This window comes from Delphinus delphis, chromosome 4 (assembly GCF_949987515.2).
Source record: "Delphinus delphis chromosome 4, mDelDel1.2, whole genome shotgun sequence".
Taxonomy (NCBI): Eukaryota; Metazoa; Chordata; class Mammalia; order Artiodactyla; family Delphinidae; genus Delphinus; species Delphinus delphis.
Genome location: NC_082686.1, coordinates 95843901 through 95861527, shown reverse-complemented (window position 1 = coordinate 95861527; position 17627 = coordinate 95843901). Strand labels below are relative to the sequence as shown.

Here is a 17627-nt window from a genome sequence, read left to right as displayed (position 1 = left end):
ACCCCTAGGTTCTTCATGACATTTTTAAATTTTTCTTAAATTCCATATATATGTGTTAGCATACGGTATTTGTCTTTCTCTTTCTGACTTCTTCACTCTGTATGACAGACTCTAGGTCTATCCACCTCATTACAAGTAGCTCAATTTCGTTTCTTTTTATGGCTGAGTAATATCCCATTGTATATATGTGCCACATCTTCTTTATCCATTCATCCAATGATGGACACTTAGGTTGTTTCCACCTCTGGGCTATTGGAAATAGAGCTGCAATGAACATTTTGGTACATGACTCTTTTTGAATTATGGTTTTCTCAGGGTATATGCCCAGTAGTGGGATTGCTGGGTCATATGGTAGTTCTGTTTGTAGTTTTTTAAGGAACCTCCATACTGTTCTCCATAGTGGCTGTACCAATTCACATTCCCACCAGCAGTGCAAGAGTGTTCCCTTTTCTCCACACCCTCTCCAGCATTTACTGTTTCTAGATTTTTTGATGATGGCCATTCGGACTGGTGTGAGATGATATCTCATTGTAGTTTTGATTTGCATTTCTCTAATGATTAATGATGTTGAGCATTCTTTCATGTGTTTGTTGGCAGTCTGTATATCTTCTTTGGAGAAATGTCTATGTAGGTCTTCTGCCCATTTTTGGTTTGGGTTGTTTCTTTTTTTGTTATTGAGCTCCATGAGCTGCTTGTAAATTTTGGAAATTAATCCTTTGTCAGTTGCTTCCTTTGCAAATATTTTCTCCCATTCTGAGGGTTGTCTTTTGGTCTTGTTTATGGTTTCCTTTGCTGTGCAAAAGATTTTAAGTTTCATTAGGTCCCATTTGTTTATTTTTATTTCCATTTCTCTAGGAGGTGGGTCAAAAAGGATCTTGCTGTGATTTATGTCATAGAGTGTTCTGCCTATGTTTTCCTCTAAGAGTTTTATAGTTTCTGGCCTTACATTTAGGTCTTTAATCCATTTTGAGCTTATTTTTGTATATGGTGTTAGGGAGTGATCTACTTTTACATGTAGCTGTCCAGTTTCCCCAGCACCACTTATTGAAGAGGCTGTCCTTTCTCCACTGTACATTCCTGCCTCCTTTATCAAAGATAAGGTGACCATATGTGCGTGGGTTTATCTCTGGGCTTTCTATCCTGTTCCATTGACCTATATTTCTGTTTTGGTGCCAGTACCATACTGTCTTGATTACTGTAGCTTTGTAGTATAGTCTGAAGTCAGGGAGCCTGATTCCTCCAGCTCTGTTTTTCGTTCTCAAGATTGCTTTGGCTATTCAGAGTCTTTTGTGTTTCCATACACATTGTGAAATTTTTTGTTCTAGTTCTGTGAAAAATGCCAGTGGTAGTTTGATAGGGATTGCATTGAATCTGTAGATTGCTTTGGGCAGTAGAGTCATTTTCACAATGTTGATTCTTCCAATCCAAGAACATGGTATATCTGTCCATCTATCTGTATCATCCTTAATTTCTTTCATCAGTGTCTTATAATTTTCTGCATACAGGTCTTTTGTCTCCTTAGGTAGGTTTATTCCTAGGTATTTTATTCTTTTTGTTGCAATGGTAAATGGGAGTGTTTTCTTCATTTCACTTTCAGATTTTTCATCATTAGTGTATAGGAATGCCAGAGATTTCTGTGCATTAATTTTGTATCCTGCTACTTTACCAAATTCATTGATTAGCTCTAGTAGTTTTCTGGTAGCATCTTTAGGATTCTCTATGTATAGTATCATGTCATCTGCAAACAGTGACAGCTTTACTTGTTCTTTTCCGATTTGGATTTCTTTTATTTTCCTTTTCTTCTCTGATTGCTGTGGCTAAAACTTCCAAAACTATGTTGAATAAGAGTGGTGAGAGTGGGCAACCTTGTCTTGTTCCTGATCTTAGTGGAAATGCTTTCAGTTTTTCACCATTGAGGCTGATGTTGGCTGTGTCATATATGGCCTTTATTATGTTGAGGAAAGTTCCCTCTATGCCTACTTTTTGGAGGGTTTTTATCATAAATGGGTGTTGAATTTGTTTTTGTTTTTGCGGTACACGGGCCTCTCACTGTTGTGGCCTCTCCCGTTGTGGAGCACAGGCTCCGGATGCACAGGCTCAGTGGCCATGGCTCATGGGCCCAGCCTCTACGCGGCACGTGGGATCCTCCCGGATCGGGGCACAAACCCATGTCCCCTGTGTCGGCAGGTGGACTCTCAACCACTGTGCCACCAGGGAAGCCCATGGGTGTTGTATTTTGTCGAAAGCTTTCTCTGCTTCTATTGAGATGACCATATGGTTTTTTCCTTCAGTTTGTTAATATGGTGTATCACACTGATTGATTTGTGTGTATTGAAGAATCCTTGCATTCCTGGAATAAACCCCACTTGGTCATGGTGAATGATCCTTTTAATGTGCTGTTGGATTCTGTTTGCTAGTATTTTGTTAAGGATTTTTGCATCTATGTTCATCAGTGATACTGGCCTGTAGTTTTCTTTCTTTGTGACATCCTTGTCTGGTTTTGGTATCAGGGTGGTGGTGGCCTTGTAGAATGAGTTTGGGAGTGTTCCTCCCTCTGCTATATTTTGGAAGAGTTTGAGAAGGATAGGTGTTAGCTCTCTCTAAATGTTTGATAGAATTCGCCTGTGAAGCCAACTGGTCCTGGGCTTTTGTTTGTTGGAAGATTTTTAATCAGTTTCAATTTCAGTGCTTGTGATTGGTCTGTTCATATTTTCTATTTCTTCCTGATTGAGTCTTGGCAGGTTGTGCATTTCTAAGAATTTGTCCATTTCTTCCATGTTGTCCATTTTATTGGCATAGAGTTGCTTGTAGTAATCTCTCATGATCTTTGTATTTCTGCAGTGTCAGTTGTTACTTCTCCTTTTTCATTTCTAATTCCATTGATTTGAGTCTTCTCGCTTTTTTTCTTGATGAGTCTGGCTAATGGTTTATCAATTTTGTTTATCTTCTCAAAGAACCAGTTTTTAGTTTTATTGATCTTTGCTCTCATTTCTTTCACTTCTTTTTCATTTATTTATGATTTCTTTCCTTCTGCTAACTTTGGGGTGTTTTTGTTCTTCTTTCTCTAATTGCTTTAGGTGCAAGTTTAGGTTGTTTATTCAAAATGTTTCCTGTTTTTTAAGGTAGGATGGTATTGCTATAAACTTCCATCTTAGAACTGCTTTTGCTGCATCCCATAGGTATTGGGTTGTCGTGTCTCCATTGTCATTAGTTTCTAGGTATTTTTTGATTTCCTCTTTGATTTCTTCAGTGATCGCTTTGTTATTAAGTACTGTATTGTTTAGCCTCCATGTGTTTGTATATTTTACAGATCTTTTCCTGTAATTGATATCTAGTCTCATAGTGTTGTGGTTGGAAAAGATACTTGATACAATTTCAATTTTCTTAAATTTACCAAGGCTTGATTTGTGACCCAAGATATGATCTATCCTGGAGAATGTCCCATGAGCACTTGAGAAAAATGTGTATTCTGTTGTTTCTGGATGGAATGTCCTATAAATATCAATTAAGTCCATCTTGTTTAATGTATCATTTAAAGCTTGTGTTTCCTTATTTATTTACATTTTGGATGATCTGTCCATTGATGAAAGTGGGGTGTTAAAGTCCCCTACTATGAATGTGTTACTGTCAATTTCCCCTTTTACGGCTGTTAGTATTTGCCTTATGTATTGAGGTGCTGCTGTGTTGGGTGCATAAATATTTACAATTGTTATATCTTCTTGGATCGATCCCTTGATCATTATGTAATGTCCTTCTTTGTCTCTTCTAATAGTCTTTATTTTAAAGTCTATTTTGTCTGATATGAGAATTGCTACTCTAGCTTTCTTTTGGTTTCCATTTGCATGGAATATCTTTTTCCATCCCCTCACTTTCAGTCTGTATGTGTCTCTAGGTCTGAAGTGGGTCTCTTGTAGACAGCATATATATGGGTCTTGTTTTGGTATCCGTTCAGCCAGTCTGTGTCTTTTGGTGGGAGCATTTAATCAATTTACATTTAAGGTAGTTATCGATATGTATGTTCCTATTCCCATTTTCTTAATTGTCTTTGGTTTGTTATTATAGGTCTTTTCCTTCTCTTGTGTTTCTTGCCTAGAGAAGATCCTTTAGCATTTGTTGTAAAGCTGGTTTGGTGGTGCTGAACTCTCTCACCTTTTGCTTGTCTGTAAAGGTTTTAATTTCTCCATCGAATCTGAATGAGATCCTTGCTGGGTAGAGTAATCTTGGTTGTAGGTTTTTATCCTTCATCACTTTAAATATGTCCTGCCAGTCCCTTCTGGCTTGCAGAGTTTCTGCTGAAAGATCAGCTGTTAACCTTATGGGGATTTCCTTGTGTGTTATTTTTCCCTTGCTGCTTTTAATATGTTTTCTTTGTATTTAATTTTTGGCAGTTTGATTAATTTGTGTCTTGGCGTGTTTCTTCTTGGATTTATCCTGTATGGGACTCTCTGTGCTTCCTGGACTTGCTTAACTATTTCCTTTCCCATATTAGGGAAGTTTTCAACTATAATCTCTTCAAATATTTTCTCAGTCCCTTTTTTTTTCTTCTCTTCTTCTGGAACCCCTATAATTCGAACGTTGGTGCGTTTAATGTTGTCCGACAGGTCTCTGAGACTTTCCTCAGTTCTTCTCATTCTTTTTTCTTTATTCCGCTCTGCAGTAGTTATTTCCACCATTTTATCTTCCAGGTCACTTATCCGTTCTTCTGCCTCAGTTATTCTGCTATTGATCCCTTCTAGAGTATTTTTCATTTCATTTATTGTGTTGTTCATCATTGCTTGTTTCATCTTTAGTTCTTCTAGGTCCTTGTTAAATGTTTCTTGCATTTTCTCTATTCTATTTCCAAGATTTTGGATCATGTTTACTATCATTATTCTGAATTCTTTTTCAGGTAGACTGCCTATTTCCTCTTCATTCGTTAGGTCTGTTGGGTTTTTATGTTGCTCCTTCATCTGCTGTGTGTTTTTCTGTCTTCTCATTTTGCTTATCTAACTGTGTTTGGGGTCTCCTTTTTGCACGCTGCAGGTTTGTAGTTCCTGTTGTTTTTGGTGTCTGTCCCCAGTGACTAAGGTTGGTTTAGTGGGTTGTGTAGGCTTCCTGGTGGAGGGGACTAATGCCTGTGTTCTGGTGTATGAGGCTGGATCTTGTCTTTCTGGTGGGCAGGTCCGTCTGGTGGTGTGTTTTGGGGTGTCTGTGGACTTGTTATGATTTTAGGCAGCCTCTCTGCTAATGGGTGGGGTTGTGTTCCTGTCTTGCTAGTTGTTTGGCATAGGGTGTCCAGCACTGTAGCTTGCTGGTCGTTGAGTGAAGCTGGGTGTTGGTGTTGAGATGGAGATCTCTGGGAGATTTTCTCCGTTTGATATTATGTGGAGCTGGGAGGTCTCTTGTGGACCAGTGTCCTGAAGTTGGCTCTCCCACCTCAGAGGCACAGCAATGACTGCTGGCCGCAGCACCAAGAGCCTTTCATCCACACGGCTCAGAATAAAAAGGAGAAAAAGTAAAAAGAAAGAGGATAAGTGAAAATAAAATAAAGTAAGGTAAAATAAAATAAAAGTATTAAAATAAAAAAATAATTATTAAGAAAAGAAAAAGATTTTAAAGTAAAAAGCAAAAGCAACAACAAAAAAAACGGACGGATAGAACCCTAGGGCAGATGGTGAAAGCAAAGCTATACAGACAAAATTCACACAGAACCATACACACTCACAAAAAGGAAAAGCGGAAAAAATCATAAATCTTGCTCGCAAAGTCCACCTCCTCAATTTAGGATCATTCTCTGTCTATTCAGGTATTCCACAGACGCAGGGTACATCAAGTTGATTGTGGAGCTTTAATCCGCTGCTTCTGAGGCTGCTAGGAGAGATTTCCCTTTCTCTTCTTTGCTCTCATCCGTCCCAGGGGTTCAGCTTTGGATTTGGCCCCGCCTCTGCGTGTAGGTCACCGGAGGGCGTCTGTTCTTCGCTCAAACAGGACGGGGTTAAAGGAGCCACTGATTCGGGGGCACTGGCTCCCTCAGGCCGGGGGGAGGGAGGGGCACGGCGTGCGGGGCGGGCCTGCGGCGGCAGAGGCCGGCGTGACGTTGCACCAGCCTGAGGCGCGCCATGCGTTCTCCCGGGGAAGTTGTCCCTGGATCCTGGGACCCTGGCAGTGGCGGGCTGCACAGGCTCCCCGGAAGGGAGGTGTGGATAGTGACCTGTGTTCACACACAGGCTTCTTGGTGGCGGCAGCAGCAGCCTTAGTGTCTCATGCCCATCTCTGTGGTCCATGCTTTTAGCCACGGCTCGCGCCCGTCTCTGGAGCTCCTTTAAGCAGCGCTCTTAATCCCCTCTCCTAGCGCATCAGGAAACAAAGAGGGAAGAAAAAGTCTCTTGCCTCTTCGGCAGGTGCAGACTTTTCCCCGGACTCCCTCCCGGCTACCCGTGGCGCACTGGCCCCCTTTAGGCTTTGTTCACACCGCCAGTCCTCTCCCTGCGATCCCACAGAAGCCTGAGCCTCCGCTCCCAGTCCCTGCCCGCCCAGGCGGGTGAGCAGACAAGCCTCTCGGGCTGGTGAGTGCCGGTCGGCACCAATCCTCTGTGGGGGAACCTCTCCACTTTGCCCTCCTCACCCCTGTTTGCTGTGCTCTCCTCCGTGTCTCCGAAGCTCCCCGCCTCGCCACCCGCGGTCTCTGCCCGCGAAGGAAGGGGCTTCTAGTGTGTAGAAACCTTTCCTCAACAGGGCTCCCTCCCACTGGTGCAGGTCCCGTCCCTATTCTTTTGTCTCTGTTTCTTCTTTTTTCTTTTGCCCTACCCAGGTACATGGGGAGTTTCTTGTCTTTTGGGAGGTCTGAGGTCTTCTGCCAGCGTTCAGTGGGTGTTCTGTAGGAGTTGTTCCACGTGTAGATGTATTTCTGACGTATCTGTGGGGAGGAAGGTGATCTCTGCGTCTTACTCTTCCTCCATCTTCCCCTCTCTGTCAACTTTGATATTTTAAAACGAAACTTTTTTGAAAGTTAGAGGATTTCATAGTAGCCACACCCTCAAAATCAATTTTCATATTTTCAATAAAAATGCATCTTAGATTACAGTTTATATTTATAAAACCTAGATTTTTATCTGCTACTGTACATATTTATCTCCCCAAGCACAGTGATAAAGAATCTCAATCTTACTTACATTTATATAGTTCCTTCTATTCCTATTACATTTGAAGTAAGTTTTTGGGCAGTAATAAACCTGTCAGTTTTCTTAGCAGAATACTGAGTTTTCATTCTCAGAATTCATGTGATTGGTAAAGAGGGACTATATAGATGTCCTGTACAAGGAAAATGATATGAGACGAGATTATTTCGAGTTCAGAAGATGAAGTGTTTGGTCAGTTAAATGGTTGCATCTTTTGGCTAGAGGTTAAGCAGATTATAGTTAATCATGTGGCACTTAAATATGTAGCTCAAATTTTGTTCCATGAGTCTCTCAGATAATCTCCTGAACAATTTTATATGAGCTTTGAGTAAAATTGGTAGTTATCCCTTTGATCTTAGTTTTGCACAATTTATTATTGCTGTTTTATCAAATAAGTAAGAAATGCTAAAGTATTTTCAGAAGATTGCTCTGGGGGGTTTGATCCAAGGAGGACTGCCCAGTAGCTGAGCAGCATTCAGAATGCTGGTTCTCTCCCTGAGAAGGGAGAAGGGCCCTGGGAGCTCTTTGTTGGGGCTGTGATGAGTCAGGCCATAGCCTTGCAGTGTGGGACTGAATCAGTCTCACCACAATAAAGGGCAAGGATTCCTTGCTTTGGAGTGGTGGCAGGAACGGAAATAGTCCTCCAGAGTAGTGTATAGTCTGTTTTCTTTCGGCATAAACCTTACCTACTCAGGGCTGTTGAACTGCTCTGTAAAGTACTTCATGGCTTTAGTTCTCGTGGTTTTGAGGGAAGGAGAAGAGACTGATTTTCCATTATCTTTTTAAGTGCTTAGAAACTACTTTTTGTAAAATAACAAAAATAACCTGATAATTTTACTCTTTCTGCCTCAACTACTTATTTTTCAAGAATTCCTTTCTATGACCCTTATTTTCTGAGTTGTTCTGTTATCTGTTTTGATTTAAAGAAAATTGTTTAACCATAGAAATTGATGTAATATATTTTGCTTTTTACCTAAATGTAATATGTATCTTCTTTGGCCATTCTTTGTTTTCAGCTACTACTTATACATGTGTGATAAAGTGGTTGCCCCAAATGTGTCGCTTACTTCGGCTGTATCCCAGCCTAAAGAGGTCACAAAGACAGAGGCAAGTAGATCTATACCAAGACACTCAGAGAAGCCTCACAGTAGTGGGAAACTTCAAAAAATAGTGTCTTATCCAGATGTTTCACTGGAGGAACAGGAGAAAATGGATCTAAAAACAAGTCGAGAATTATATAGCCGCTTAGGTAAGTATTCAGAAATTATCTTTTTAAAATCAAATATCTAATAAACATATTCAGCATTTTCAAAGAGGACTTCTGTTTAAGAGAATTTTCCAGATAATGGAAGCTTTTATCTTAAAAAAAAATACCACCTTTCAAAACTCTTGAGTGACTACATAGACCCTCAGTTGTTCTGCTTATCTAGAATGGTGATATATATAGAGAGGCTAATGAGCTAGAAAATAGACTATATGGCTGCATATTGCAAGTGACTTTTGTCTAATTATTTTTCCTTCTTCCTGCCTTTTCTTTACTGTCAGATTTCTTAAAAGGTCCTTATTTTTCTTTCTAATTTGCTGTGAACTGAGAAACCTTTTAACTAATAATGTGAAAAGTATATGATAATCTATAAAAATATTGAATCAACTTTGTTATACACCTGAAACTAATATAATATGGTAAATCAACTATAATTTTTAAAAAAAGTGTATGTAAGAGTAGTTAGGTATAGGACTCAGAGACACTTAGTCATGGAATAAGCAAGGTTTGAAAACTCATAGCTGTGGGCGCCAGGCAGATGGCATAAATGCAGAATGCCGGCTGGACATTAAAAAAATACTGCATAGTTACGGTGCCTTTCAAAATACTGTGGACCAGACAAGACATGTCTGCTCACATGCTTCCTGTGTTACCCTCTTCATAGATGCAGAGCTTTGCTAACAGCTTAGGCAAGTGCAACAGTTCTTTTCAGCTTTCTCAGAGCAGTCTAAGAGTCCTCTAGTTACCTGTTTTCATAGATAATTGAGATTCTTCGGAGTTTTTGTACTTTAATTTTGAGATTTTTAAAACTCAGTTTTCCTTGGATTTAAAGATGGCAAACAATAATTAGTAATGTATTAATACCATTATACCATGTTTGCATTATATTTCCTAAATTATTTAATTCTAGAGACTTTAAAAAAATTGTTGAGATGTAATTCACATTGCTTAAAATTTACCCTTTTAGAGTATACGATTCAGTGGCTTTTAGTAAATTCACAAAGTTGTGCAATGATTACAACTATTCAATTTCAGAACATTTCATCACCCTAAAAAGGAACCCTGTCATCTAGTAGAAGTTACTCTTCCTTCTTCCCTTTCACCAGGCTCTGTCAGCCATAAATCTGTTTTCTGTTTTTATGGATTTGCCTATTCTGGACATTTCATATAAAAGGGATCCTACAGCATATGGCCTTTTGTTGTCTAGCTTCTTCCACCAAGGATATTTTCTCAGTCCATATTATAGCATGTATTAGGACTTCTTCCTTTTTTATGGCTTAATAACATTCTATCATATGGATGAATAATACCCCATTTTATTCATTCATCTGTTGATGGACATTTGGATGTGTCCACTTTTTGGCTATTATGACTAACGCTGTTATGAACGCTTATGCACAAGTTTTAATGTGAACATACGTTTTCATTTCTCTTGGCTATGTATTTTGGAGTGGAATTGCTGGGTCAAATGGTAACTCTATGTTTAATATCTTGAGGGACTGCCGAACTTTTCAAAGCAGCTGCACCATTTTCATTTCCTGCAGCGGCTTCTGAGGACTCCGATTTCTGCACATCTTTGCCAACACTTGTTATTGTTTGTGTTTGTCTTTTGATTATAGCCATCCTAGTGGTTGTGAAATGATATCTCATAGTTTTGATTTGTAATTCTCCAATGACTAATGATACTGAGTATCTTTTCATGTTTTTATTGGACATTGCAAATCTTTGGAGAAGTGCCTGTTGAGATCCTTTGCCTATTTTTAAATTGGGTTGTCTCTTTACAACTGAATTGTAAGAGTTCTTTGTACATTATGGTACTAGAATTTGCCATTCTGTCAGTTGTCTTTTTACTTTCTTGGTAGTGTCCTTTGAAACACAAGTTTTAAATTCTGATGAAGTCCAATTTATTGTTTCTTTCGTTGCTTACTTTAGGTGTCATGTCTAAGAAACCATTGCCTAATCCAGTTAAGAGTTTTAGCTCTTACATTTAAGTCCATGATCCATTTTGAGTTAATTTTTATATAAGGTGTGAAGTTCAACCTCATTCTTTGTATATGGATACAGTTGTCCCAACACTGTTGAAAAGAATACTCTTTCCTGATTGAATTGTTTTGGCACCCTTGTTGAAAACCAGTTGCCCGTAAAAGTACGGGTTTGTTTCTGGGCTCAGTCTTTATGCCAGTACTACACACAATTTTGATTTCTGTAGCTTTGTAATAAGCTTTGAAATTGGGGATTGTGAGTCCTCCAACTTTGTTATTCTTTTTCAAGATTGTTTTGGCTATTTTGGTTTCCTTTTATTTCCACGTGAATTTTAGAATCAGCTTGTCAGTTTCTGCCACAAAGCCAGTTGAAGTTTTGATAGGGGTTGCATTGAAAAAATAGATCATTTGGGGAAGTATTATCATTTATTGTAGTCCATTTGGGCTGCTGTAACAAAAATAACATAGACTGTGTGGCTTATACCACAAACATTTACTTTTCAACGTTCTAGAGGCTGGGAAATCCAAGATCAAGGCACTAGCAGATTTGGTCTGGCAAGGGCTTGCTTGCTTCCTGGTTCATAGATGGCCATCTTCTCACTGTGTACTCAAATGGTGGGAGAGCTCTCCGGAGTCTCTTTTATAGGGGCATAAATCCCATCAATGGGGGCTCTACCGTTATGACCTAATTACCTCCTGAAAGCCCCATTTCCCAATACCATTGCATTGGGGGGCTAGGATTTCAACATATGAATTTTGGAGGTCACTGACATTCAGATCATGATATCATCTTAACAATATTAAATCTTCCAATCCATAAACATGGGATGGCTTTCCATTTATTTGGGTCTTTTATTTCTTTCAATAATGTTTTGTAGTTTTCATTTTACAAGTTTTATACTATTTTGTTAAGTTTATCCCTAAGTATCTTATTATTTTTTATTTCATTTGTAAATGAAATTGTTTTCTTAATTTCATTTATGGATTGTTCTAGTGACATTTTAACAGAGTGATATTCATACTCTGTTACTTCATTTTTGCCTTTCAAAGATCCATCAGTCTCGAATAATTCTACAAGCAAAAAGAAACCTGAGCCTACCACTTGCAACTTAGCCAGAGACACAGGCAAGGCAGGAACTGACCGTGATGCTGCAGCTTCATCGCCACTTCTTGTCAAAGATGTTATTTGTGAGGATGATAAGGGAAAAATCATGGAAGAAGTAATGAGAACTTATGTAAAACAACAGGAAAAACTGAACTCAATTTTGCAGAAGAAGCAACAACTTCAGATGGTAAAATTGTTATCTAAATGATAGTCCATTGTGAAAAGATACTTTTGCATATTCTTAAGGAAAGTCAAGATGAGATGCTATAAATGTATTTAAGATTATTCAGTTTTACATTTATAAGAAAGATTAATATACTTTAAAATTCTTAGAGAAGATAGTTTTCAAGATAATTACTTATGTATAGAATTGATATGACAGCTGAATTTTAGATATTTTCTGTCCTGTTTTTTCCTGAATTGAAAATTCTAATGTGATGGAAATAAAGTAAAAATTATATTGTGATTCTTTAAATTACAGGAAGTTGAAATGTTGAGTAGTTCAAAAGCTATGAAGGAACTCACTGAAGAACAGCAGAATTTACAGAAAGAGCTTGAATCTTTGCAGAATGAACATGCTCAAAGAATGGAAGAATTTTATGTTGAACAGAAAGACTTAGAGAAAAAATTAGAGCAGGTAATGAAGCAAAAATGTACCTGTGACTCAAATTTAGAGAAAGATAAAGAGGCTGAATATGCAGCACAGGTAAGAATTACAGTTTGTATAGTGTTGCCCTTTCAATGTGGAAATTGAAGCCGTTATTTTAATTTCATTAAAGAAATTACTTTATGTTAAGCTCATTTCATTTAGACTAGATTTCAAAATAGACAGTTCTGTTAAACACAACTTTATATCATCCAAGATGATTTTTTGACCTTGATTACTTTATTACTTTAAACTTATCAGGTTTCTGTAGTTTAGTTGTCCAAATTGCTAATCTCTAGCTATCTGAATATCAGAGGTTATGTTATTTTAATGTAGTATATGGGCTTTCAAATCAACGAATTAACAAACATGAACTGTTGCCCACTGTGTTCACAGCACTTGGGCAAAAATGAATAGTAGCTCACAACTTGGGGAAGATGAACAAATAACTCTTAACCTGAGCCAGCTGTGATGAGAGGTATACTGAAGTGTAGGGCATAATGAAAGTGTTCTGGGTGTTCAGTTCTCTTGACCTTTTGTTTCACCCTCATTTTAGGTCATGTCAAAGTCTGATTAATAGTATTAGGTATTCAAGAGATGCATGCATGAAATAGTTCATTTTTGTAATAAGTAATTTGAAAGTAGGTCTTTGCCATGATGTGAGGAGTAAGTGGAAAAACAACACTGAATGAAAACTGACACAGTCTTCTAAATCACACAGCTGGCAGAACTGAGACAGAGATTGGACCATGCCGAGGCTGATAGGCAAGAACTCCAGGATGAACTCAGACAGGAACGAGAGGCAAGACAGAAGTTAGAGATGATGATAAAAGAGCTAAAGCTGCAAATTTTGAAATCATCGAAGACTGCTAAAGAATAGAAACCTTTAAATAGATTCATCTGTGTGTTCCCAACAGGGTTTATTTTTGTTTGTTTGTTTATTTGCTTTGGTAATTGAATTCTGAACAATTTATCTGCATGAAAATAACTAGGCATTGTATCCATTTGTAGATCAGAGAAAGTGAAGAGATTATATATTAGTATATAAATTTTTACATTTTCCAAATGAATGAAAATGTATGTTTCTTTGTACTTTTTTTTCAACCAGCTTAGTAACAATACTTTACGGTTTCAACTATTACATAATCTGCCTATATTTCTAATGCAATTTAGCAGTTGCATACTTTTTAAAAGCTGCATTGTGTGATGGAAAATAGTTTTGATCAATTTTGTTATCCATATTTTAGATTCAATTTTAGATACAATGGTGGCTTCATATTTCATATATAGAGCTACTCAAGGGGTTGAATCTCCATTTTTTTTCATGAACACAATCTCCTTTCTAAGTTAATATAGTATACTCATTATTATAATCAAAATCTGCTTTTATTTTGTTCATATTGTTGAATTTCCACCAGTTCTCCTCTATTTAATATCTCCTAAGACATTTTGTCAATAGAGGAATTTCATTGTTGAGGTTATGGCACACCCCATGGGGAAGGATAACATGCTTTCTTATACACTGCTGCTAAACACAAGAAGCGGTTATAATTAGATTTTCTGTTTAAATGTGGTTATATTTAGAAAAAAAATTTTATGCAGCAACTTTAGAAGAGGGAATAAAATGTAATAATTTTTGAACTTTTGTTTATGTTGTTAATAGTGGTGTGAAAATATTAATGTACTTGAGAAAAATTGATGTACATCAGTTCCCATACAATCCATAATCCTCCTGTACAGTTTTTATATGTAGTTGTGGGTCTTCCTGAAACTTATATAATGGATTTGTCTTCCTTTAAATTGTAAAATATTAAACACTTTGAAGGTTATTTTGGACTTTTGTATGTTTAAATGTTAAGTCTTACCAAAATGTGCACGAATGGACCATTTTCAGTTACTATTTAATATCAAAATCAGGAATTTACAGTCAACTGGTAGTGTATGATAGGTTAATATAGGGAAGTTTAGTTATCTGCTACTAAAAGGTTTTTAGATAATTTTTAGAAGACAGGAATTCCATAGTTTGGGGGAGGGGCAACTTCTTCTGCACTTTTCTTTTTTTTTTTGCACAGAAAATCCTGTCATTCTTTAATGGCAAATTTCATATTAGTTAATTCTTGGCTTAAAAGATACTAGGTAAAATTCTTAGTATGCATTTTTTAAAGAAAGTTTCCTGAAGCTACCATTAATTGACCTTATTATCCCATGAATTTTATGTTTATGTTCTCGTGTAAGGTACTGTATGAAATTAACTTGAGAGCTAAGTTTATTTTTTAAATATATCAGCTAAGGTTAAGATTATTTACTATTCCCATCTTAGTTGATAGATACTTGGTATAGAACTTCAAAAATAAGTAGGTTATCATTTAACCAGTTATTTTCATATTTTGTTTAATGGTACTTATATATCCTAAAAGAATTTTTGTACTTCCCAATACTAGAGTATGGTCTAAATGTGTATTTTCTATTTTCCATTTAACTTCGACTGTATTAAACCTGCAATTAATTTGTTGATTCTTGTTCCTCCTTAAGGAGGAACACATGTTAAAATGACATATAGGAACAAATATTAAAAGTGACATATCCTCCTAATACCGTTTCTTTATCTGGAGAAAGAAAAATCACAAATACATTTTATGATACCGTTTCATTTTAGTTGTGTGTTAGTTGTGTCACAGCTAAGCTTTTTGGGACATATAATTCAGGCCCCTATAATTTCATTTATTTTTCTAATTCACTCAAAATCTACTTATGTTACTTAGTTAAATGGTAAGCTTACTTAAGTTTCAACTCAAAACTTCTAAAACAAATTGCTTAATCTTTGAAATATGTTATTTAAAAATTCTAAGCAATGCTTCATCACCTTTAAATTATCATAAACTCTTAATGTAGAGTTGAGTAAAGAACTATTTTTTCTAGTTCTTCACATAAGGGAAACTTGCCACATGAAATTGTAGTCTTCATTTTCCAGAAGATACACTGATGTGCCATCAGTTTCTGTCTAACTTCTTTGAAAATGTTTTTTTAGTCAATTGTAAATAGTATGCCTATTATAGTTAAAAGTAATTTCAAGTTAAACTGTACAACGTAGCTTGAAAATATAGAGACTTTGTAATACTCTACAAGTGGCCTCTGCTAAAATATCCATATAATTATTCTATTTTTGCATGCTCATTTTGTGTGTTGGTTGCTAGCTTAAAGTTTGTTTCAGTGTTAGTTTTTGTGTGCCAATTCATCAGGCAAGCGGATTTTCCCTCAGACGTCATAATATTTTTCTTTTTAGGAAAAATATAAAAATATTTACTTTAAAAAGCTGCATTAAAGGAACAGCCTATCAAAAGTGCTAGAGCATCTTTAAAAGGAAGAAAAGATAGAATGTTAGTTTACTGGGTGATGAGTAATGTTTAATTTGGGTGATGATGGTTTCTATACTCTAAACTTTATGAGAAAAAGGTACCAAATCTATAGTAAATGTAAAACCTGTCATTGAGGAAGCTCTAAACAACCCTTATTTCACAAATGCAACTTTTAACACTAGGAAAGGCTTTGACCAACAATGTAAGTTTGGCTTGTGCTTTAGTTTTGTAAAGCATATTCTTTTGCTTGAATTTCTGTGTCCAGGAGTCAGGACGTTTTATGGTTCTTGAACTAATTTTATAACATATTTAATATATTACCAGTTGAGCTATAAAATCATTTGTACATATTGAATTGAAAACCAGTTACTAAAGTAGGTGTAATAGACTGAGTACAATGATACTTGCAGGTTATCCATATATTTTAGAAGACATGACAGAACAACCATTTTATTTGCACATCTATGGCTTCTGTTTGAAGGAAAGTAAAATGATAAAGAAACTTGAGTAATATGAAACATGCTCAAGGTTATTTCCCTAAATGTAATAGGAAAGCTGGTGCTGAAGGTTTTTGATCAGTTTCTAAAATTTTCTTCTCAATGACTTACTTCTGATTGCTTAGGGAAGAATCCTCATTTTTATTTGCTCTTACACATTTAATCTGCACGACAGGATATTAAAAATTAATGGAATGAAAAGTTGTGCTCACACTGTACATCTGTTTCTGTGCTTGAAACTACTTGTTAGTTTTTATTGAGCTGCCAGCAATAAGGGACACATTACTGCTGTATTATACATTGTGGGGTTGAATAACTTAAACAGCTTAAAATTTTTTTCTATGTAAGACACTTAAGAATTTCCATTATTGGAAGAAATTTGTATGGGTATTCAATATTGCGTCTTGTTTAAAAGGACAGTCTTTTTTTTTTATTTTGTAAAATCTTTCCATTTTAATTGGCTTCTAAACTATAATACATAATGCAATTTTGAGCCTGTTTTTTAGTGATAGAATTAAATGTCTTATATAGTGCTACTGTGTTTGAATTAAAGTGAACAAATGTAAAAACCGAAATTTTAAAAATTAAGCCCAGAAAACAAAATAGTGTATTAAGTTAGTTGAATGTAAGAGAAATTCGTAAGATTTTTTTTTCTTCAATATAAATACCTCACTTGAAAATAAAGCACAGCATACTTAAAGTAGTTCTAGTAAAAAAAAAAAAAAATCCTACTAAAAGAATTGCTAAATCTTGAACAACTCTTGGGGAATTATAGTTTGGGAGAAATAAAATATACTTGCTTTTAACCACCCTGTTAGAAGTATTTATTTGTCCTGATAATTTTAAGCCAACACAGTAGTCTTAAAGTATTTCTGAAGTTCTAATCTGTGAAGGCAGTAAATGAAAGATCTGTTGTGCAACTGTTGAAACAAATTGTTGACTACATTGACCATAATTCAATTTAAAATCTTGCCAATGATGTACAGTTTTATGGTTAAAATTGCTGTGGTTGGTTGTATTACATGACACACAAAACTGTCCTCTACCTCACGTGAAATAAATATTTTATATGGTTTTACTATAAAACAAGACTCATCTATCTGGTCACTTAGTTTACAAATTTTGAATTATATTTATTGAAACATGACATACTGTGCTCTTAGCTTATACCTCAACTGTATTTTGTGCTGTTCTCCATTTTCATGCCTTGTAAATAACTTGTATAGATTGTGGATTAAATTCCAAATAAAAACTTTTAATGCCAATGAAATTGATTCAAGCTTTCTTGGTATCCTGTGTGAGTTCAATGTTCTTGTTTCTTAAAATTGACATTTTCTCCTTTTGTTTCTTTAAAGTCTATTCATTACATAGCAAATAACTAACTTGAGAAACTTTTTTTTTTTAATTGTAAAATGTGAAATTTTATGTAATATGTGATGAACATAGCATTTTGTGATTATTCTCTTTCAAGATACTTGGACTCTTGCTTTAACATCTTTTCCTCACCTCCACTTCTGGTATTAGTTGTCAATTACTGCATAACAAACTATTCTAAAATCTAGCAGCTTAAAACAACATATCTCACACAGTATCTGAGGGTCAGAAATCCAAGAGCAGTTT

At 36.1% G+C, this 17627-nt stretch overlaps 1 protein-coding gene across 4 annotated transcripts in view; it reads left to right on the top strand.

Annotated features, from left to right (window-relative positions):
* Nucleotides 1–17277, top strand: part of SKIL (SKI like proto-oncogene) — a 35228-nt gene extending 17951 nt beyond the window's left edge. For all 4 annotated transcript variants that reach the window (XM_060011149.1, XM_060011150.2, XM_060011152.1 and 1 more), the window contains 4 exons: nt 8174–8406; nt 11454–11695; nt 11990–12214; nt 12876–17277. In XM_060011149.1, the coding sequence (XP_059867132.1) occupies nt 8174–8406; nt 11454–11695; nt 11990–12214; nt 12876–13034 (859 nt within the window). In that variant the 3' untranslated portion in view covers nt 13035–17277. The remainder of the gene's footprint in view (nt 1–8173; nt 8407–11453; nt 11696–11989; nt 12215–12875) is intronic.
* Nucleotides 17278–17627: the final 350 nt, after the last annotated feature.